Source organism: Excalfactoria chinensis, chromosome Z, assembly GCF_039878825.1.
Source record: "Excalfactoria chinensis isolate bCotChi1 chromosome Z, bCotChi1.hap2, whole genome shotgun sequence".
Lineage (NCBI taxonomy): Eukaryota > Metazoa > Chordata > Aves > Galliformes > Phasianidae > Excalfactoria > Excalfactoria chinensis.
In genome coordinates, this window is record NC_092857.1 from 43771865 (window position 1) to 43795602 (window position 23738).

At 43.1% G+C, this 23738-nt stretch overlaps 2 protein-coding genes across 2 annotated transcripts in view; both read left to right on the forward strand.

Annotated features, from left to right (window-relative positions):
• IDUA (alpha-L-iduronidase) overlaps nucleotides 1–3554 on the forward strand; it is a 76886-nt gene extending 73332 nt beyond the window's left edge. The window contains exon 15 of the mRNA XM_072360470.1: nucleotides 3518–3554. The gene's annotated coding sequence lies outside the window, so the exon portion shown is untranslated. The remainder of the gene's footprint in view (nucleotides 1–3517) is intronic.
• PDE6B (phosphodiesterase 6B) lies at nucleotides 84–21864 on the forward strand. The gene is made up of 22 exons (XM_072360460.1): nucleotides 84–494; nucleotides 3518–3670; nucleotides 4021–4110; nucleotides 6134–6274; nucleotides 7179–7253; nucleotides 7342–7406; nucleotides 8821–8887; nucleotides 9070–9117; nucleotides 9296–9445; nucleotides 10424–10567; nucleotides 11205–11270; nucleotides 12000–12146; nucleotides 12986–13093; nucleotides 14195–14304; nucleotides 15257–15344; nucleotides 15903–16003; nucleotides 17353–17460; nucleotides 18211–18274; nucleotides 19011–19085; nucleotides 19738–19821; nucleotides 20333–20489; nucleotides 21559–21864. The coding sequence occupies exons 1-22, from the start codon at nucleotides 84–86 to the stop codon at nucleotides 21615–21617; spliced, it is 2511 nt and encodes an 836-aa protein (XP_072216561.1). The 3' UTR covers nucleotides 21618–21864.
• Nucleotides 21865–23738: the final 1874 nt, after the last annotated feature.

Consider the following 23738-nt stretch of genomic DNA (forward strand, 5'->3'; position numbering starts at 1 on the left):
CAATTTAGGAACTACATCAGAAATAAGAGTGCTTCTTGCATAGACCACATCATTGGACTACTGCAGGATCCAGGACATTCACAATGAGCATTAGTGAAGACGACGTGGAGAAGTTTCTTGATGGCAACCCTGCTTTTGCCAAGCAATACTTTGAGAAGAAACTGAAAACAGAGCCATGTGATGACAATGAAAGTGAAATTCTTTTTGAGTTGATACAAGACATGCAAGAAAGCATCAACATGGAGAAAGTTGTATTCAAGACTTTGAGAAGAATCAGGTCCCTCATTCATGCTGACCGCTGTAGTCTTTTCATGTACAGGCAAAGGAACGGCACACCTGAACTGGCAACAAGGCTTTTCAACATTCAAGAGGGAAGCACGCTGGAGGAATGCCTGGTTTCCCCAGACTGCGAGATAGTCTACCCACTGGACTTAGGCATTGTGGGCTATGTTGCGCAAACCAAGAAAACCATGAACATCAAGGATGTCAGTGAGGTAGGTTTGTTGTTTATTCATTCACTCAGTAGACAAAAGGCTCACATGCTTACTGGTTCAAAGGGGTCAAGAGACAGGCATCTTAGTGCATGAGCACTGCAATCTTTGTGTAGTGAAAACTAATGCACCAGTTATCAGTGTGTAAATTGCTTCCAGCTTCATTTATGGAGAAAGGTGAAGCTAAACTCATCACAGAATCATAGTCATAGAATCTCAGAATCAGAATGGTTTGGGTGGAAAGAGACCTTAAAGATCATCCAGTTCCAACCCCCTGATATGTGGGAAGGATTGCTACCCCCCAGCTCAGGCTGCCCAGGGCCCCATCCATCCTGGCCTTCAATTCCTTCAAGAATGGGTCATTCACAGATTCTATGGGCAGCTTGTGCCACTGCCTCTCCCTCTAAAGTGAAGAATTTCCTTCTAATATCTAATCTTAAATTCCCCTCTTTGAATTTAAAAGCATTCTTCCTCATCTTATTACTACCTGCCCATGTAAAAAGTTGGTCTCTCTCCTGCTTATAAGATCCCCTAAAATACTGGAAGGCCTCAGCGAGGTCACCTTAGAGCACTCTCTTCTCTAGGCTGAGCAAGCCCAGCTCCATCAGCCTTTCTTCATAGGAGAGATGCTCCAGTCCTCTGATTGTCTTTGTGGCCCTTCTCTGGACTCACTCAAGAGCTCCACACTGTTCTTGTGCTGGGGGCCCCAGGTCTGGATGCAGAACTGTAGATGGGGCCTCAAAAGGCAGAGCAGAGGGGGACAATTCCTTCCTCCTCCCTGCTGCCACCCCATTTTTGATACAGCCAAGGATAATGCTGGCCTTCCGGGCTGCAAGCACAAACTGATGGCTTACTTCTAGCTTTTCATCTACCAGAACTCCCAAATCCTTCTCCACGGGGCTGCTCTCAGTGAGTTCTTCTCTCAGCCTATATACATGTCTGGGATTGACCTGACACCAGTTGCAACTGGCCTCCACCTGGACACAGAACCACAGAACCATAGAACACAACACGTGTTGACCACAGACAACCCTTTGGCTGAGGCTACCCAACCAATTCTTTTTCCACCACACAGTCCATCATGTGGACTAATTGTAACCCAAGTATGGGTGCTTTTCACCAAAAGCAGCAAAAATCACACTCTTGCAGCAGACATTGTGCAGTGCAATACTGAGAGTTGTGCAAGGAATTTCCGTGTTTTATTCTTATGGCCTTCATAACAATACTTTCCCCTCATAGCTCTCAGTTGAATCACGTAAATCTGAATGGCTGGAATTACAATCTGCTTGCTCTAATCATAGATACAAAACTAAAATCCATGTGACCCAAATATGGCATTTGGGATTACTCCACCTATTATTTGCTAGTTACAAAGAGACCATCTGTTCATCTGTCCATTTGTTGCTTAGTATGATCATATCAAAATGCTTCAACAAAATCTTCCTTGATCTCCATAGAACATGCTAAGATATAGACTTATTTTTTCAACCATTCTTTTGCAAAATTTTCATCAGAATATGACTAAAAATTTTAAGGCTCTCTCTTCAGACATTTCTCTAAGAATAAGAAACTACTTCAGAACTGGGAGCGAAGAGCTACACTCCAACTCTACCTCTTTCAGGTGCTGCTACTCTTATGATAGTTCTTTTGAAGGAAACAAAAACACTTAAATGCTTGGTCTACCCTAGTTGGCCAGGAAGGCTAGCAGTAGAGGATATGCAGGGAGAAGGTGCATTAGAGTGATAGTTCTTTCAGGGGCAACATCTTGATTGTGACCAGAAGCAACAAAGCTCTGGGCTTCGAATAAATCAGATAAGAGGAAATGCAGTTGACAAGCTGTTCAGCTGAGCAGAAAGAAGTCAGGAATACCCTTCCCAAATTCCACATTAGAAAGTGAAGAAGGTATGAGTAAGTCATTGCGCAAGATATTGGGCTGTCTGCCTTCCTCACATTACCCTTTCTGTATCTCGTTTTCTTTTGGCTCTGAGAGACACTGACACTGACAGCAGTGCTGAGTTCTCTTCACGCTATTCCTACAGCATGACCTAATGCTCTCCCAGTGGTCTGAATGGCATTTCTCTCAAGGGCAGGACTCCCCGTGCAGCCAAACCCTGCTGGTGCTGTCTGCAAACTGCAAACCTGGCCAACAAGCTCCTGGGAGAGAAGGGGCTGAGTTGCTCAAAGTGCTAGGGGAGAGTGCCAGGAAAAACAAGTAGGTGATGCCAGCCTGCTGCATCCTCCTCTGGGCTGTCCTGCCCACTATCTCAAACACAGAGGCCCAACATCACTGTGGTTCATATGGAGGTCACCGTAACATCTTTCCCAATGTTTCCCAAAATCAGTAAAAAATGCTTGGCACATGAAGTAGCTACAGGTTGATTTCTCATGTCTGCTGCTGCTCTTTCATTCACAAAGGAGTGATAAACTGATAAGAAATATAACTGTAAGACTAAGGGTGAAGATACACCAACAGAGAAGGAATCCTCTGGAAAACAATTTTTTACCAGAAGAACCAAGGTCTAGATTGTTCCATGGAGAAAAAGGAGAGTGAGTGAGATTCCTAGTGACTTTGATAGAAAGCATGGTTTATAAACTGTAGCTATGCAGTACTGCACAGAAATCAGTTTCGTGCACCTTGCAGTGTTAATACAGCGTTGGAGAAAATTGTGCAGGAGATACAATGAAGGATGTCACTTGTCTGAGGTTGATTAGTGGAGACTCTCCTTGTTCTGACAGAGTTCGACATGTGAAATGATTTTAGTTGTCAAGATCTTTGTAAAAAGCATGTGCATTGCAATCAACAGCCATAGCCAGTTCTTTGATACTAGTTCTATTAGCTGTACATTGTCCAGTTTTCTACAACATTTTATCTTCCTCAACACTGTAAGCAAAACTTTTCTCCAGACAGTTTGCACCTGTGCTTTGGTTTGGCTTTAAGGCACCTTTAATGCAGCTGTGCTTTGGTTTGGCTTTAAGGCTACAAATATTGTTTAAAGTTCTTAATCTGTAAATTCTCCTTTGAACAGTGTCCCCAGTTCAGTTCATTTGTTGATGAGCTCACCGACTACACTACAAAAAGCATCCTTGCAACACCCATCTTGAATGGCAAAGATCTAGTTGCTGTCATTCTGGCTCTTAATAAGCTGAACGGCCCGTACTTCACCAGCTCTGATGAAACAGTAAGTGGTCAGTAGTTCAGTTTCTACCAAGCAGTTATTGCATTGCTGTATAACATATATAACATGGGTTACACATCCCTCTACATTAGGGATGTCTGCTTTACTGAAGCACCATGGTGTAAATTTCCCTACAGGGGACCCATCCTGTAACAGAAGAGGCTTATTATGAGGATGCTTACCTCAGAAATCTTTCAAGGAAGTTACAGTGGGATAAGACTTATCTCACAGTGGTGCAAAGCAAAGCATTTATCCAAGGGAATTACCATGACGTTGCTGAAGTGGAGTTATGAAATCCAACATACACAAGACTGTTACTGCATCTGACTAAATTCCATTGCTTTTCTTTATAGCTTTTCCTGAAGTACCTGAATTTTGCTTCCTTGAACCTGAAAATTTATCACTTGAGTTATCTTCACAACTGTGAGACTCGAAGAGGCCAGGTAAGATCAAGGATGCAGATTGGGCTATATCTTAAAATCAAAAGCACTTTTTCTGGTTTCAAAAATGGAGATGATCATCTGCTTCAGACATTTATGTCTGAGGAGCAGAAGGAAAAGGCAGCCCCTGGATGCTTTCACATAATCCCTCTTCCTCACAGTCCCTTGTCACCGTGTCTGTCTGCTGGTAAATACAGATACTGTGCAGAGTTCAGGTGACGAAACAGTCCTGAGGCATTTATCCACTTCAGACAGCAGCACTGAAAGATCTACCAAAACAATTGAGAAAACCATAATGTTATGTTTTATGCTTATAAAAATACTATAGAATTTCTTCTTAGTGAAAGCAGAATGATTCTCATAAGCCTGTTCTATTTCTCTCCTTCAGTACAAGTTAGTATGGAGGATGAATTTCAGGTATTTTGACTGGAACCAGTTTAGCCATCAGTTTTTCCCATCATTTCTTCTTTGCACAGTTCTTTCCACAAACATAAGACAGTGAATGATGGCCAAGTGATACAGCCATCTAGCAATGCTAAGTAACTTAACTAAGGTAAAATTAGCTAAAGTTCATTCCTCTTGAGGGCTTAGCAGGGCCCAAAAGGAAAACACATTCCCAAGATGTGGAAGATCCAATGCATCCTGCAGGCTGTTCTGACCTGGGCTTGAATCCTGGAATCAGATGTTCAGATGTCACTGCTGTATTGGCAGATCCCACATAAGGCTGAAAAGAAAAACTAAACAAGCTCAACTAGCAGATGTTTGGTCATCTAGATCAAAAGGTATCTGCAAGAGTTAACACTTTATGTTGCTTTAGACTTCAAACTACCTCAGTACAGTTTGAGTAAACAAATGCTCAAAGATGTGTAAGATTTTTATACTGCAAAAACATCAGTAAGTAAAATGTCATGTGCAAAGAGATTACAGTCTGCTTGTGCAGGCTGTGTTAAAGTCTTAGTAGAAGACCACATAACATTTTGCCAGAGTTCATTTCATCACTCCCTGAACTGCCCTTTCTTCATGCATTTCTTCTTCCTCGTCACTGCATTTGTGTCTTTCAGCCTTATGTATTGCCTGCAGTAAAAAAACAAAAATAAGCCATTGCTCATTTTCCATTAACAGTTTGCATGGCAATGACACTGTCATATCTGTGGGATTCTGGTAGCACTTAGCACCTCAGGCTCTACAACAGTGCCAGAGCTTTCACATCCCATGGTCAGAAACAGAGAGTGATGCAGGTCAGAACTGTGTACGATGTTTGCTAGCCCTCAGTGAAACAATGAGGCACACTCTTCCTGACTGTGGCCAAGCAGTAGTGCTCCATGTTCCAAGCATAGATCCACTCAGCTTCAGCTCGAGGCTCCCAGCACTTTTAGACACTGCCACTATTGTTTCCTGGGCTCTGAGAGCAAAGCACCCCATCAGGCACACAGACACTAGCTAAGGTTAGCATTTGCATAGATGGCTTCTTTACCATTTCAGAGATGATAAAGCTCTCCCTTATGACCACAAAAACTTCCCTTTTACTATTAGAAATGTCTGCCTAGGTCACTGCAGAACATCCATTTTTACAGATGAAATGTCTTGGGAGCAGCCGCTTTCTTAAGGAAATTTCCACACTGCATTGCATGGGAAAGGGGGTCATAGGCCAATGCACACACAAGAACTGTGCAAAGGCTTTAAGGAAAGAGTTGATTCAGATATTTCCAACTCCAGCCTTTAGACTTTGCAAGATTTTATGGATATGAAAAGTAAGTGTACAGTCTGTTTGGCGCCATTACCTTTGTAAGACTGGCCCTTAGCATAGTACTCTGTGATGGCATGACTAGTCCTTAGAGCGCATCTCTCCTTAGTAATTCCAATTGTAAATAAGCAGTGAATTTACACTTTGCAGCTGCACTTTTGTTGCTATTGCACTGGGACTGTAGCACTAAAAAAAACCAAAACTTTCCTTGTTAATGCAAACACATGTGGGAAGTCTAGCTTCAAGGGAAAGCTATGCTTACAATTGGCTTTTATCTGGCAGGTGCTGCTGTGGTCAGCTAACAAGGTCTTTGAGGAACTGACAGATATTGAGAGGCAATTCCACAAGGCCTTCTACACAGTGAGAGCATATCTGAATTGTGACAGGTACTCAGTAGGCCTCCTGGACATGACAAAGCAGAAGGTGAGTGTTCACCGGTGAGCTGCAGATGTTTCTGATTGCTACTATCCACAGCTGACTGATTTGTGGAGATAAGGTTTACTGGGACAGCCAAAGTCCAAGCTAGGTTTAAGTCATTATTTCTGTTTTGATTTGCATTTTTAATTCCATTGTACAAATGAAAAACATGGGATGAAGAAAAGAGGAGGAGAGTAAAGAGTTTATCACTGGAATGGGACTGTCTGAAGAGGCAGAGGACAAGAACGGAGACAAAGAAGAGGCAGATGTGTTTAATTATCAAGCAGCAATCCCAGTCAAAGCCTGCACTGCAAGCACAGTCTTACTTACCAAAAGACTTATCAAGTCTTTAGATGCCAGAAATATAATGAGATGCCAGTTGAAACACCCAGTAACCAAGCAGTCGCTCTCTTCAAGATCTTATCCATAGGCATATTATTTAGGTTTCTGGATGAAATTTGGCTTCATGGAAATGCAGACTAAATAGCAGCCCGTACAGCACTTGGTCATGTGAGGAGATATACTAAAATATCATTATTTTGGTAAAGATTCTTTGATCAGCATTATAACATAGTCTAGGAAAAACTGTTCTTTGGGTTTAGTGAGGTAGCAAATTATTCTAATGGAATATGAAGAATATGGAAAATATAGAAAGAGCTGCTTGCTCTGTGCATGCAGCCTACACTGTTCACTGATTGATGTAAGCTGTACATGGCCATATACAACCTTTAAGAACCTGGTCTTCCTGGCTTAGGTACACCATTGCGCTGCCTAAGATTGATCTAGCCATGTTGTTTCATGTCTTGTTTATAGAGTACCAAAACCAGCATAGAAAAGCAGCAGTTACTCTGAAATTTGAGGCAAAATGCACTTTTCCACTTTAAATATACTTATTTTATTTCAAAAACAGGAATTTTTTGATCTATGGCCAGTCCTCCTGGGAGAAGTTCCCCCTTACTCAGGACCTCGCACTCCAGATGGCAGAGTAAGAGACAGACACATTTCTTATAGTCTCTTGCCTGGATGAATTATGTTACCACTAGATTTAACACTGCTTTTCTTTTTATTTGTAGGAAATAGTCTTTTACAAAGTCATTGATTATATATTACATGGAAAAGAAGACATTAAAGTCATCCCGTAAGTGCCCACAAACTGCTGCCACTGTTTGTTTGTGCTCGGTACAGACACTGAGTGCAGTTAAAACAAAGATTGTCCCTGATTTAAAGATGATCATAAAGAGATATGCAGAGGACTGATACAAGACTGAGTAAGAAGTCAGAATGTAGGATGCTCTTTCAACTCACACTTATGTGGGACAAGGATTTCTTCCAGAGCAGTGGGATTCTCCTGGCTTGTAAGTCAGGCTCCAAGAACCACTGCAACAAGCAATGGTCTATGTATGAGAACAAGCTATTTGACTGCCTACAGCTTTGCCATTGTCTGTGACAGCCTGAGGCATCACTCTTCCTTGGTACCTTTCCAGTGCTAGCGGCTGAGCCCATCTATCTTGCCCCGGTGGTGAAGCATCTGCAGCTGTAGCCCTGCCCAGCACTCATCTGTATATCCTCTTGACCCTCACAGTTCCTCCTGTTCCTCTGCCTATCCTCTAGCATCTTTTCTGCTCTCTTCTCATCTCGTCACTCCCTTCAAGGCTGTCTCTGACTTTTCCTCCTCTCTTAACTCTACACTGAGACTCTCTCATTCTGGAAATCGCCCTCTCTTCTTGCCATTGAGTTTTGAGGAGTAGCTTTGGTCACCATTCCAGTGGGCTCTGAGAAGACATCCCCCACAGACTACCCTCTCCTGTAGTGGTTTAACTCTCCAAGTGCTACATCTGTATGGTGTTTCTCTCCTCAACCTTCACTTACCAAAAGATGAGAAAGGAAACATAGATGTCTGCATTTGCTGGAGTTGGTGAGAGTGCACCCCCCTCATCAAGATTCCTAGCCACCTTCTTTTGTCTTCATGTATCTTGCTTCCACATACAGAATTCCACATACAGTCATGTGCCTTCCACCTCCTCACGTGCCCTCCAGCACACCTCCACACATCCCTCAGCACCACCGCTCACCACTTTTCCAATTGCTATAGGATGTGGCTAAATGTCTGCTTGAGAACTCTGACACAAAAGGAGCTTTACCCTGTTCTGGTCACACCACTTTGCAATAATATCCACCTGACATCCATCTTCCTGCTTCGAGGAAAGCTTGCATGACAGAAATACAGCAGTGGTTAATCTGGCAGACTCTTAACCAGAGACTTTCTTTTACTTTCTTCTGTGCTCTGAAACATGACCCTCACTACCAGGAATAGTTTTTTCTTAACTCAAGTGCTCTGCTGCCTATGATATTCTATGAGCTAATCTGTACTGAAAATATTTACTTGTGTAAAAAATTTATGCTTGCACATGTAGGTCCTTTGAAAGCAACAGAACTGCATGGTAGCTGAAAGTGAAATGTATATGTAGATTGTGCAGTCAGCTGTGTTATCATCATTGTCCTTCAATACATACATATCCTTAATTACCCTTTTCCATTTTTCTTTCTATCAGAAATCCTACACCAGATCACTGGGCATTAGTTACTGGACTGCCAACATATGTGGCTGAAAGTGGGTTTGTAAGTACATAGATTGGACTTCATTAAGGCTTTCTGAAATGAAGGCTTGTTAAAGCTGCTTTTCAGTGGTTTTTTTTTTTTCTTCTTCTTCTTGTTCTTGTTTTTGTTGTTGTTGTTTTGATATTTTAATTAATTTGTGTCCAATTTGTAAACTATGTATGTATTCTTTTGTGATCCCCTAGATTTGCAATATTATGAATGCTGCTGCAGATGAGATGTTTAACTTTCAGGTAATGTGAACACTTCTATGAAGCAGAACATACTTTATGTATGTATGTAATTCAGAGTCAATATCGGGCACATAGGTATTTTTTTCATAAGAAGTCCAGATGTAAAACTGGATTGCTGCTGCTGTATTTAGAAAACAAATTAAGAACACGGTATCTTTCTGCTTGATATTTCTTCAAGGAAGGTCCTCTAGATGAATCAGGATGGACTATCAAAAACGTTCTCTCCATGCCAATAGTCAACAAAAAGGAAGAAATTGTTGGTGTTGTCACATTTTTTAACAGAAAAGATGGGAAACCATTTGATGAACAGGATGAGACCCTGATGGAGGTATAATTCCTTGTTGTGGCTGGAAGAAGTTCATATGGTTGAGAAAGGTCTTTTTTTTTTCTCTCTCTTCACCCCTGCAAACATCCCCCAGTGTTCTCAGCTAAGCTTCTTGATAGGTTATACAGTAGGTAGAAAGTTTTGAAGGTGACTCAATGTGATGTTGGATGTTGTTGAATTTTGTAAACTCACTTGTGTTCAGATCATTTTGTTTCAGCATTCTTAGATTGGACACCTAGCCATCAGCAGCTTTGAGGTAGTAATATGACTATATTGACCTGTGCTCAGATACAGCTGGGCAACTCCCTCTGGCAATTACACCACAGTTATCAGTGTGGCTGTGATTCAAGGTGTGGCCAGCTACTGAACCTACAAACAGCTGCACTAATCGAAGCCATTGTGGCTGAGAAATGCTTCTTCGCTAGTTTCAATCCAAAATGGACATATAGATCTTATATCCATCCATTATCACTCAGAGCATTTCCTGAAATACTTTTACTACCAAGTAAAATGACCAAGAAAAAAAAAATCCATTCAAATTGGCCACTGAGCAGCAAATAAGATGAAAGCAAACAAAGTATGAGTAAACAGATGTGAAAGGTGACAAGACCATCCTGCTTTCCCTTGATAGGAGGGTTCTTAACCTGCTGTCATGGTTGTGACAGCAGCCTTTCCCCCAGACATGAGGTACTATACTGAACACCCTAATAACGTACATAAGTAGTTTTCCCAGGACAGAGAGTCCTCGAACCTGCATGATATGGACAATCTCAAGATCTATCAGATCCACCACCTGGGGAGCTGCTGTGGTGAAGTAAAGTTGGCAGTAAGAAGCAAACATGCAATTCCTCATTGCTAGACTTGGAGCCAGACTGGAGCTCATGTTTCTATAAAAACATATTATGCAGCTTTATCTTTCTATGACTATAAGGAACAGACACTTTGGTTACTTCACTGTTTCTCTTTTTCCTCCTCTCCAAGTCCCTGACACAGTTTCTGGGCTGGTCTGTACTCAACACAGATACGTATGATAAGATGAACAAACTGGAGAACCGGAAAGATATTGCCCAGGACATGGTACTCTACCACGTGAAGTGTGACAAGGATGAAATTCAGGAAATTCTGGTAATGCCTTGCAATGTACTGCACTCCTGTGAGCATCCTGGCCTGGCCTGGCCTGGCCTGTGCATGACAGCCTGGTCAGAGCAAATGCCATCTGTGTCTGTGGGCCAAGGTCCCCCATCCCATATAAAGTCTTCCAGCCATGGATGCCGCACCCAGGCCTTCATACTGTAGCAGAACAAGTCCTCATTTTGACTTGGAACCAATTGTGGTTTGCTCTCTGCCTCAGCATGCTGTGCTGGGGTCCTTTCTGTTTTCCTCAGCAAAGCCAGGCCTGGAGGTGAGCTCATGCAAATGCTGCTCATGGCAGGCTGTGAGCTGTGAAAGAGGAGCTAATTGATACCCCAAAACCACCTTGGTAAAGAGAATATGGAGTTGCTAAGCCTTGCTGAGACATGGGGAATTTTCTGGGGGAATTTTTCAAGTGGAGGAAAAACAAGCCAAAATTAATGCAAGAGATAACATTCCTACAAGGAAGAATATGTTGAATGATCAGAAATGAAAGCGCAGTCTGAGAGGAAAATATGATCTGCATATCAGAGCTGCCTCCTGTAGGTTCACCCTAGATTACACCCAAGCTTTACAGCACACAGTCCTGTGAGATACAGTAGTCAGCATAACTTGTCCATGCTCTTTGCAGCCAACACGAGAAAAGCTGGGGAAGGAGCCAAGTGAGTGTGAGGAAGAGGAGCTGGCAAGTATCCTGGTAAGGGCAATGTGCGGAGTGTGGCAAACAGCTATTGCCTGGGTGGAGGCAGGGGAGAGTTGCTGGAGCTGGTAGATATCAACAAGGCACCTGGTGAAGGGTGAAGGTGAAGCATACCTGCCCCTCCTGTTCTCTGTGTGAGGTTATTATTACCAAGTAGTGGAGAATGCCTTCCCATGAAGTGATGAAGTGCCTGCCTAGTGCCTCCTTATCACAAGGGGTTCCAAAGTCCACCTGGGAGCATGCCATCTGCCTTGAACTATCATACATTTTGTTCACAAGAATGAATGAGGAACTTTAAGACTTATCCTGTAATACCTGACAAGCTGGAGTCTCCAAACTACATCAAATTAAAAAGAGTGTGTAGCAGAATGCAAACAGTATCTTGTGCCAGGCCAAAAATGTTCTCCCTCTCCCTCCACTTAACAGAACTATTTTAACAGAGGAAGAGGGAAAACATTTTATGTTTGTCTGTACTAAATCCTTGAAGGAAAATATTTACTTGTGTAAAAAGTTGTTTATCTGTGAGCATGTAGGTCCCTTGAAAGTAACAGGATTGCTTGGTATCACTCCTAACCCTAACACTGTTAGGGCTGTTTGTGTGTCACATTGTAAAAGAGACAGCTTCCAGCAGCATCAAAGCAGTAAATTTTATTTAGCAAAACCACTTCCAGGTGTTTCTAGGGACAGCATAAATACCACAGCAACAAGCCATTTTGCCTCTTACAGAAAGAACAACTCCCAGGGCCCACCAAATTTGAAATCTATGAGTTCAGGTTCTCCGATTTTGAGTGCACTGAGCTGGAGCTGGTGAAGTGTGGCATTCAGATGTACTACGAGCTTGGCGTGGTGAAGAAGTTCCAGATCCCACAGGAGGTAACTAACCCTAACCCAGGACCCCACCTCATTCATGAGTTTGGAGCATGAAGCTGGCCACTTCTGCTCTGAACTGCAGCGGGAAGCTGAGCGCTCTGTGGGATACCAGTATGGGTTTGCTCCTGGGCCACTACAGACTGAGGCCGCACCGTGCAAAATCTGCCTAACCCATTACTGAACCTTATTCGACCCCAGAGTCCTCAATTTGCAAACTCAAGGCTTTTTCCCACAGTCCGAGCCTGACAGACTAGGAATACGCGTTTTCGCTCCCCGCCTCCTGGAGGGTTGTTTCAGTGCATGCTGTGAGTTTTATCCCCATCTAGTGGGACCCGGGAGCTGCTGCACAGAGAGCAGCCCGCCGCACGTCCCTCATACTGGAGTGGTCGGCAGGGGAAGAGGAGGGAAGCCAAGGGCCCTACGCAGGAGTTACCTCTGTGCTTCTTAGCTACAGCGCGAGTCAGCGCTACAAGAGTTCAGATGCGAACAGCCCTGGTGCAGATGCGAACAGCCCTTCTTTGATACTCCTCTGAGATTTAAAATAATGAATGCTCTCTTATTCCCTCTCCATTGGGGAAAAAAACTCTGTAGCTACAAGGGAAAGACCACATGGAGAAGCAGAACACAAGTGGAAAAAAAACAGTGATATTTAATGCTCTGTATTGTAACCACGTAGGGAGTGAACACTCAATCTCTACAGACCTATGGAGCCATCTTTCTTGAAGGTCTGGCTGTTACGCATTATTTCTATGCATTGTCTTTATTCCAAAAGCAGCAACTGCCAGCTTCACCCACAAGCCAGCTGACATCAAATAAACTAACACCCTCCTCCCCAATTTCAGGTTCTGGTGAGGTTTGTGTACTCTGTCAGCAAAGGCTACCGGAAGATAACATACCATAACTGGCGCCATGGCTTCAACGTTGCACAGACCATGTTCACACTTCTCATGGTAAGGTAACACCACCCCAGTTCATTCTGTGATACAGCATTACTCCAAGTAGGGCTGATGTCGCGGTCTGGAGACATGCAGGGCTTGCTTCAAACCCTACATAGGATTAGTTTGTCACTCCTAGCACCAAATGAGGCCCTGATTTACATTAAGTGTGTTCATTGCCCTCTAAGCTACGGCCAAAAGTACCCAGAGAACTTTACTTCTTGTAGGCACAGACATGTCTGGTGTTGAAGAGCCTCCTGGTTAATCTTTCTGCTTGGTAGGGTGAGGGACTGTGGGACATCCTTTCCTCCAGTAGTTTCTGGCAGTGACTGATGTTAGCTCAGTTGAAGACAAACCCACATTTCCCATCTGTAGGCAGATCAGCCACGTGTGTAAGCCCGTTGCTAAGTCTGTCTCTTCTCCCAGGTGACAGGATGAGATGTAATGGCCATAAGTTGAGCCAGGGGAGGTTCAGGTTGGATACCAGAAAAGGTTTGTTCTCAGAAAGAGTCATAATGCATTGGAAGAAGCTGCACAGGGAGGTGATGGAGTCACATTCCTGGAGGTGTTCAAGAACTGTGTGAATGTGGCACTGAGGGATGTAGCTGGTGGGCATGAGGGAGTGAGCTGACAATTACACTTGGTGATCTTAGTGGTCTTTTCCAATCTTGATAATTCTTTGATTCTGCAATTGTAGTATGAATGTAGCAAAGTGCCGTTTCTCATGGGTGAGAGATGCCCACAAAGGAACAGAGGCATCAGAAGTGCACTGGTCACCATAGACTTGTGATGGATCAGCTCTATGGCCCAATGCTGAGGGCATGCAGATGGCTGTCAGGGTGCAAGCACCCCAGTGGCACAAGGCTGCTATGGCAGTAGGCAGCCAACATTGCAGATGAGTATCAAGCACATACACACAACAGGTGTCTACCTGAGTCTGAAACATTTTGTTTCCAGCTACTTCCCCATTTTGATCTAAATGTGCTGAGTATAATATCTATCTTCATAATACTTCCAGTTTTCCTGAGCCATTTCAATGGGGATGTCCCAGTCACAGTCCCATACCTTTTCCTGTAAGACAAACTAACAGGTGGCATGCATATTTTCATCCTCTAGACTGGCAAACTGAAGCGCTACTACACAGACCTTGAAGCCTTTGCAATGGTAACTGCTGCTCTGTGCCACGATATAGACCACAGAGGAACCAACAACCTCTACCAGATGAAGTAAGTGCTTTCTTGCCACTTCCAACCATTCCTTGTTTCTCTTGCATGGAGTGGGTTCAGGCTGTGATCACACTAAACTCAAGCTCAGCTCTGTTATGTACAGGGTAACAGTCTTTCTTGGTAATTAACTTCTCTTTTCTGCTTGCTGTGAACTTGGGTTTATGCCTTGGCCAGTGAGAAACTTGGAACTTTGTAGTGCTGGCTGCAGCTTACTCTGCCTCCTAGCAGGCTGCCCTCAGCTCTTCAGTTAAACCAAAGCTCTACACTGTTGATACAGGGTGGGCCAGGTGCAGTGCAGGCATTTAGTGGTCTGAGCATCACAGGAGATGCAGGATACTTCCATGAGCATCTTGAACACAGGAAGCATGCTTTCTGCTGGAAAGCACTATGCATAGCATTGCCCTTTCTGCCTGCAGAAACCTATCACCTATGTGAGGATATGAGTGCTGCTTTCAGTAGCTGGTTCAAAGAAACAGCAAGGTAGTGTCAGATCATAGCTCTTCTTCAATGCATTTTTGTCTGTGCTATCCCACTTCTTTCTGGAGCTTTGAAAAAATGTAAACAAATCTGCGAATTCATCACAAGTGCTTTGGATATGAGATGGTCTTGTGCATTGCCTAGGAAGATGTTCAAGGACCAGTGGTTTTCCTGTTCCTATTACAAGATGACAAAACATACCTTTTCAGGATCTTAGCAACGAGTTCACTATGCCCAATAACAATAGTTCTGCCATGAATAACAATTTAGGTGAAATCCACAGGCAGAAGAATATTACATGTGGTGTAGAAATAACTATAAGCAGAGTTACCACCTGTTGACTACATTACCCCTAAGCTTTTGCTAGATGAGTTGAATGTACATGACAAATATCAAATAGGGCATTTTTTAAAGTGCTATATTAACATCCTTTTTTTTTTTTTTTTTTTTTTTTTTTTCCCCTTTATGCTACCAGATCTCAAAATCCTTTAGCTAAACTTCATGGATCCTCAATTTTAGAGAGGCATCACCTGGATTTTGGAAAGTTTTTGCTCTCTGAAGAGGTTTGTAATGAACTGTAATATAAGAGCTTGCATAACTTAACTGCAGTGACTTTTTTTTAGCAGTAAAACAGGCTGTCAACTCCTGTAAGCCATGACCTGTGCGTTTAGCACAGGGTCTAAGTCTGGTTTGGGTTTGTGAGGTCCTGCAGCCAGCTCACTCTCTTTCACTCTCAGGTGCTTTCTTCTCACCAGTGACTAAAACACTTGCATGACCCAGATTCTTCAGAAGCCGTATCATTAGCCCCTTTAGGAACACATGAAACACAAGATTGTCCTCCTGTAGTCCCATGGATAGGATGAATGCCAACACACTTCCCCCGCTAACTTTCCATTCCAGGCTAACTGGCAAATTCAGTGTGTATCAAGGTGCAGACACTGACCCTGTTCAGTGAGTACAGAGGGAGACCAGGTACCAACAGATCTTAGGGAAGCAAACTGCAGCTCTTAGAGAAAGAAGAGAAAAAAAAAAAAAAAAAGCAATTTTGAGAAAGGGAGATTCCATGTAGCTCACAGCAGCACAGTCCTTGCATTTTACAGCTTTCTTTTCTTCTTTTTCAGTCACTGAATATATGCCAGAACCTCAACCGGAGACAGCATGAGCACATGATTCATCTGATGGATATTGCCATTATAGCAACAGATCTGGCACTGTACTTCAAGTAAGTTGGTCATGTACACCATGGGTGAAGAGCTGCATGCAGCTGGAGCTGCACTCAGACAAAATGGGATATTTTGCTGAGAGTCCCTCTGGGTAGCAAACCTCTTTACAGATATCGCCTCCAGAGGCCTGTTTTTAATGTCAATATCAGAGCTGCCAGGAAGGATTCATATTGTTCAAAAGAATTTTGAACTTTTAGTAATTACATCACTTATGTGACTTTCAGCTTTCTGTCTCCAACAAGACACTGTAGGATTCTCTAACAGAAAGCGAAAGATCACTGTTTTTATAACACTTCAGCTCTAGAAATACTTACTAATGATCAGTGGTTTGGCCAGGACTCCATTAACAGCAACGCAACTCAAATAGTAAGTGGTCCGTTATAGGTGAACACTCGGTTCATAGTCTGTTTCAAACACCAAAGCCAAAAATGCCCAAGACCATGTTGTCACATGCACTAATTTCCTGGGGCATAATGTTGGAAGTCTGCAATATTTGACATCTTAAGTAGCAAAGAACTTTCAAAATGTGCTTTCAAATACACAGCCAAGACCAGAGATTGCTTCTGTGTTTTACACTGAAGGATGGTCACACACAATATAAAAAGAAAAAAATAATTAAAAAAATTATGGGGAAGGAACCCTAACCCCAAACCTAATCCAGTTCACTTGCTTTGGTGGTTGTATGCAAGCAGATATCTGCACTTCCCTACCAGGTAGGAACTAGCTACTCTTTGCCACCTGTATGTAAAGACTTAATTTAGATCAGATTCCAGATGAAAGAGTGTGAACACAGCATGTAGTCAAGCTTCTTTGTGGATCCAGTCTAAAACTCCTTTCTTGTCACTAGCATTGAAACAGCAGATTTTTCAAGTTTTCATGCCGCTCAAAACATGGGTGTATGGTATATAAATCCCTCCCTGGAATTTGCTTCCCATATTTAGGCTTATAACTAATATTAACAAGATCAGACTGAGCAACAGGTGATCTTACAGGTGCTCCAACACCTGAGCCATCCCTAAGTTTCTGCCATTTGCTTTACATTCAGGCAAAAAGCCTTCTACTGTTGTCAGCAAAGCCAGAAGCCCTTCTCAGTATGCTTTACTTGAAGCAGCACATTCTTTCAAGCTTCCTGCTGCAGTCTCACTACTATACTTATTATTCCTTTAAGCCATTTACCAAACTTCTCTCTACTTAAGAGAAGCAAGTGATGATGTCTGGTTTTTCCGGGGGCTTCGCTGAAGACATATCCTGGCAGTTGCCAGGAAAACGTCTACTGGAAGCCCAGACATCTGTTTTTAACACATCTGCTTCATCCATTTGGAACTTATTTTTTTTCTTTTTCGCAAAGGAAGAGAACAATGTTTCAGAAGATCGTTGATGAGTCTAAGACATATGACAATACAACTGCCTGGACCGACTACCTGTCTCTGGAGACAACAAAGAAAGAGGTTGTCATGTGAGTAGATCATCTCTTTGAGGGTTAGAGATGTAGTAGTGTCCCTCTTCGGGGGCTGGCTCATGGGAGCTACAAAACATGCACGCATCAGCAGTAGATCCTGTTTTAGAAAAGATTCTTCTGCTTCAGCAGAAAATATCCCTAGCTGGTACACTCCTCTGTTTTTGATTTATAATGCAAATTGAGTGAGGAAAAAAAAACAACACACTGATGTTGTGCAGTCAGTACATTCTCACATTGCCCTTAGCAGGAGGTCAGCATGTGGTATTTTGGCGTCCACTCAAATTGTATCTTCTGGAGAAAGAGGACAAAGCCACGGGGTAAAAACATAATGCTCCGCAAAGGCAGAGCAAAGGGAAACTAATCCGTGAGTTGTTCTTTCTAATGGCAATCCATTCAAGTTGCACAGTGCTGTTGTAACCAGCAGGTGCTCTGCAGAACACTCTGTGCTTGTGATGAATTGCGCCTACAACCTTGCTGCAGTCTTCACTATCAAACTTTCACAAGGGACTCAGATGAGTTAGCCTACAGGGACAAGGTTCAGCCTAGCTTTGGCTGAAATGATGAACTTCCTAGCTTCAGAAGAGAGCAGTTCCCATTTGAATCATGAAGCAGTTCTTGACCCATGTCCCAGTCAGAGCCAAGGCTGCTGCAGCAGCTTACCTTTCTTTATCCACCACTTCAGCACAGAACTGCACATCCTGAGCCTCAGGGCTCCAGAGAAGAGACTAATTTATTTTCTGCTTTTAGGGCCATGATGATGACTGCCTGTGATTTGTCGGCAATCACTAAGCCTTGGGAAGTCCAGAGTAAGGTCAGGTGCTTGACATACTGACAGATTTCTCTAGCTTATACCTGAAAGCATTGTACATTTCTGAGCTACTCAATAACTGTGTTGAAGTTTCCTACTAAAACTGCTGAAAATGTTTAACAATAATAATGTTCTTGATGGATACATCAGTCTTTAAAATTATAGTTTTGGATTCTGTAGGGCATTTTTACATTCACCAAATGGAGCAAAGTAAAAAAGAAGGGAGAACCGCACATTTATTTAGGTTGCTGCTGTTGTTGTTATTTTAATGCAATACCTCCTGTTTGGTTAGTTGTTTATTTTTCTATTAGGAGTTCCTACCTTCCTGAACTTGATCAATTACTAGGTAAGATACACTAAAATTTAAAGTAGGATGAAAAGAAATAAAGCCTGTCTTCCTGTTCAATGTGGAAAAAAAGGACATCTGAAAAAGTCCTAATAGAAAATCACAAGTATGACTACGAAGCAAATCCTTGCAGTACACATTAGAAACATTTCTTAATAGATGAGCAGTGAGCTGACAAGTCCTAGCGTAAAAAGGGTGTGTGGGCCATCACTACAGAGGTGCTGTCCCATGGCTACTGCTGCCCTTCCCAGTAAAAAGGCTGGGGCTGGATGTGAGTGTGGAGCAACCCTGAGCTTAGAAGTAACATTTGCTTCAGAGCAAGCCCTGTCCTGAAGTCCATCTGGAAATCAAAATCAGTGCTAACTTTTACTTTTTCCCTCCTTGGTAATGTAGGTAGCTCTCCTGGTAGCAGCTGAGTTCTGGGAGCAAGGGGACTTAGAAATAAGCGTCCTTCAGCAGCAGCCCATTGTAAGTATTCCATGAGAGCTAGAGTTCAGACAGTAAGTAGAGATTTACTGCAAGCAGTGATGTTCTCAGAGTGATGTGAGTCTTTCTGTGGCTAACAGACTTGCCAAAATCCACCAGAAAACTAGACATTCAGATAGGGAAAATCTTTAAATTTGGTGTTGAAAGAACCAAGAATTATTCCTTGAGATTGTCTCCACCCACCTCAGCTTGTTGGGGTTTTTTAACCACAGAATATCCCAAGCCATGACAGATCCAACAGACTTAAGAAAATCACTGAGTAGACTTTCATAATATATTCCCACAGATGCAACATAAATGATACAGTAATTGCTCAGTAAGCAAAACAGCCCTATTAAAATATAATTTAATGTTCAGATACGTTTTAGAGAATTGAAAATTGCTTGAAAGAGGGGAGGGAAAACCTCTGTCCTTGATCCCATGATAGACAAAGAAAGAGCTGTCTAAAATTTCTACAGAAACAGCATAGGAAATAAACCCATTCCATTTCTCTTCAGAGTAGGGTGAGAGAGGTGATGGACAGCACAGCAGAAAAGCCTATCTGACACAACAGGGCAACTCTGAGTAGAAAAAAGAGTAGTGTTTTCCAGTGCAGTGTTCTTATATATCATGGTGTTATTGTGTCCTACCACAGCCCATGATGGACAGGAGGAAAGCTGCTGAACTCCCAAAGCTTCAAGTGGGTTTCATCGACTTTGTGTGCACATTTGTCTATAAGGTAAGCACACCCTTGTGCACACCATCGTCTTGACAAAAGGTTCAGGTCCTGCAGAGTCCTGGTTCAGCAACAGCACTCAGGAGCACAGGGGCAGGTAGAGGAGATGACAACAAGGGGATTCCCATCTCTCAGTGTATCTATTCTGCTACCTCTTGAAGGAAAAAGTTTTGGAGACTCCAAAGATATCCAAGTCCAAGAAAAGCATGGAATCATCTGTATATCAGATGAGACCAGGAGCAGCAAACAGAACCTCACTGCCTCATCCTGGCACAGGGAATAGGGGAGGGGAGTAAAGAGGGAAACCCATCCTTCCCCCTGCCCAGGAGGGAAGAGCTTCTTTCTCTCACCAGCTGCCCTCCCCAGGATGCCTCAGGGCCTCTCTCCGTGCCATCTGCACCCTCCTTATGTAGTCAGCCTAGCAGGCAAGGATCAGGGCCAGTCCTGGGTGCAAAGGATGGGTGGTAGTCAGCACCTCCACACTGCATGGCACTGATGGCTTTGTTTTTGTCAGGAATTTTCACGTTTCCATGAGGAAATTCAGCCTATGCTCGATGGGTTGCTGAACAACAGGAATGAGTGGAAGACCCGTGCTGATGAGTACGATGCAAAGATGAAAGCTCTAGAGGAAGAGAAGAAAAAGGAGGAAGAGAAAATGGCTGCACAGAGAGGTCAGAAATGACACTGATCATTTTGTTCCTAACTCAGAATGCATTTACTCAATACTCTCTGAGACCTGCAGCAAGCTTTGTAGCCCCAACAAAGTCAGATGCCAAGAACAGTTTACTCAGCCTTGCTCCACTAGCAAAACAGATCTCTAAAATACATTTTTGTCTTCAAGGCCTGGCACCATGACAGGCTGTCAGAAAGGCATCAGGAGCATAGGGGCCTAGTTGTGCCTTACGAATGGGGCTACATGCAGCACAGGCTCCCACGGAGCTGGGATCAGCAGGAACTTCTGAGTAGTGTTTGTAGGTCCATGGAGAAGTGCTGGGGAACAAACACCCCTTTGTGCAGGGCTTAGCTGTTGTGCCATCTCACAGGTAGTGAAGTAGGAGGATTTGCAAATAGCTAACACATTCCTGGGGTAGGTAGTTCATCCCATTTCTAGCCCAAACTAGATAGCACCTTGCCAGTTTGTTTGGATTGAATCTATTTCCCACACCCTGTAGGCCAGTCTAGATAGCACAGAAGTCCATCAGCTGCAGCAAACACAGGATGAAAGCTTATGTTAACGTGTGCTTGGTATCTTGAGGGTTGGTTTGGCTCTCAGAAAGGTGGAAGTGGAGGGCCCCTAGCTGTGGCTCCAGGTTCCTAACACCAGCCTGTCAGAAGTTACTGCTTCTGCTCCAGGGGCTGCACTGAAGTGTCCTGTTGTTACACTACAGACTGCTGCTACCCCCTGAGGGGCTCTTTAGGGTAGACGTTATTCAAATGACACAGCTTAGAGGTTATTAAAGCTATCTAACTGTCTTATCTCATTTCCATTCTTAGAAGTTGTCAAAGTATTAAATAGGTATTTAAGTGAGAAGGGTTTCTGCCAACCCTAAAACAATTTCAAAGTAGCTTTGCATTTAGAGTTTCTTTGCATAGCAGACATCTCTAGATATGGATACTGCAGGTATTTCACTGACCATTTGATGTAAGTCCAAAAACTCTGTTGTAGTGAATGAGAAGAGATTCTAGTGCACTTAGGACTGTACCTCTAATTCTATTTTTTATTTTTTTTTCCTATGGCAGATGGAATAACTTGCAACGGAGGAACAGCTCCAGCTTCAAAAACCTGTAGTATACTTTAGATCTATTTCCAAGGCAATACATTCACCCCAAATGACAACACCCATGCTTAGAAACAAACAAACAAACAACAACAACAAAGTCCTGGCTTAAAATATATATTCCTACTTGGACTATTTTAATTAGGCTTATGACCAACCAGGGAAGGGCTAGATCTTGTTTGCCTTAATTGCATCTCTTCCTGATGGTAAGGAACCCATGCTGTCCTGTCTCTCACTGCGTTTAACATACCTGATGTTGTCAGATGGCATGTGGCAAGTCAGAGCAATGTCTGGCCCAATGAATCAGGTTGTGTGGCCACAGAAGAAACGCTTCTCCAACACTGAAACACTTCAAGCCCCAAAGCTAACAGGGCCAGTGAATCTGCTAGGTTGTCCATGTGTTCAAGGAATAGCCTGCAGAGTAGAAAAATTGAAGAACAGATGAATTTATCATACGTAAGTCTCTGCCTTTGAGGCTATCAAAAATAAATCTGTAGGTGGGGATGAAGTATGAGAACTTCTGAGCTGTTCTAGAAAGCTACATTTCTGTGCAAATCCAAGGGACACTCATGGTAATAATTCTGCATTTGAGAATTTGGGTAGGCTGTTGCTGTGAAGCGTGGAGCCATGTGTGCAAGATCCCTCAGCTGCAAGACCCAGTAGAGACTGCCTTCACAAGCAGGACCCAAGTTGTTCACTATCCAAGCAGGGCAGCACCACATACAGTTACCCACACAACCTGAAATGTGGCATCTGACTTTGTTCCGTTTCACCTTGCAATGCCAATGTTATCTAAAACATCCTCCTCTGATTGGTATCAGCCCTCCTTCCTTTTCTCCTCCTGTTCAAGATGTCTGATTTTCTCATTCCACTCCAAACTTTAAAAGACTGATGAATTCTACCCCTTTATTCAGTTAATTAGTTTTCCTGTTTATTAATGCAACCATGCTAGAATACTGTTATCGTAGTGGAAAGACCCTTCTCTGCTCCCTGCCCTCTTTTTCTCTCTATCTATCTCTTGCTCAGAACGTGGCAGGCATGTCAGCCATGTAATGAGAATTCTGATTTGTGGGGATCTTCTTCTTCTATTACTCCTGTTACCTTCATTACTTTTACCCCTCAGTAACTTATTTTGCATTACAGAAGTACTGTAAGTAAAAGGAAAACGATAGCCATAGTGGTATCTGGTGATTGTTTATCCAGATCCCAGTGCACTAAGTAATGTTGCTACGCAACTGTTGCGTGAGCAGCAAGTTGTCCGAGAGCATACAGAAACCTCTTCACTTGATCAAAAGCTAAATAGGCAGCTACCAATTGCTTCGTGTTGTATATCATCTCTGCTTCATCAGCAACCACGTAGGAGGCTTTCATCACGTGGCAGCATTTCCAGGTCAAACAAGTTGTTTTCAGTGGGCAGAACGCCATGAGTTGGTCTTTTTGTGGTGTGGTAAGAAGTGGGCTCTTAAGATCACCTCAAGCCACTGTAAGCTAAATGCCTGTTGCTGAGAAAAGCTCTCCTTGACCTCAGATGTTTTCCTGGAAATAAAGCCAAGAATTAACTCCTTGTCCTGTGTGCTGGATGCTGAAATTGCTGTGGGCAGCGTTGTGTGAGTTAAGAGATATGGGGTTGTCCTGTTATAGTATCTGGACTGGGGCACCCAAGCCAACCCACCTGCAGGTACCCCCAGCATGGCTCCTGCCCATCCTGGCCCATGCAGACCTGACAGATAGGCTCACAGAAGGAGGCTCTCAGAAAGATGCTACATTTTGTGTAGAAAGTGAGACATTTTTATGTCATCACAGGCACAAGTGAGTGTTGGACATCACTATCACCTGAGCAGACAAAAGGTGCTGCTGACTTCTATGATTCATGTGGAATAGCCTATATTCCTATATATATATGTATTGCCTATATATATAACAGACAATGCTGTTGTCTACTTTCCCGGAGTAGTTTTGACTTTTTCAGACTGCTTTTTATATTTGTCCAGCTTCAGTACTTGTACAGCTGTTACCAATTCCTAAATGCTCAGACTGCGTTCCACCTTTCTAGACAGTAAGTTTGTCATAGGAGTTCCGTGGTTTTGCTCTTAGCAAGGCTATCTCAGCCATGCCAAGTTCACAGGAGCGCAGCTGCACTTC

Excerpts from the sequence above, each read along its gene's own strand:
- PDE6B (XM_072360460.1), top strand. The coding sequence starts at position 84 with ATGAGCATTAGTGAAGACGACGTGGAGAAGTTTCTTGATGGCAACCCT. Across the intron at positions 4,111-6,133 it reads GTGAGACTCGAAGAGGCCAG|GTGCTGCTGTGGTCAGCTAA; the intron begins GTAAGATCAAGG and ends TTTATCTGGCAG. Across the intron at positions 9,446-10,423 it reads AGGATGAGACCCTGATGGAG|TCCCTGACACAGTTTCTGGG; the intron begins GTATAATTCCTT and ends CTCCTCTCCAAG.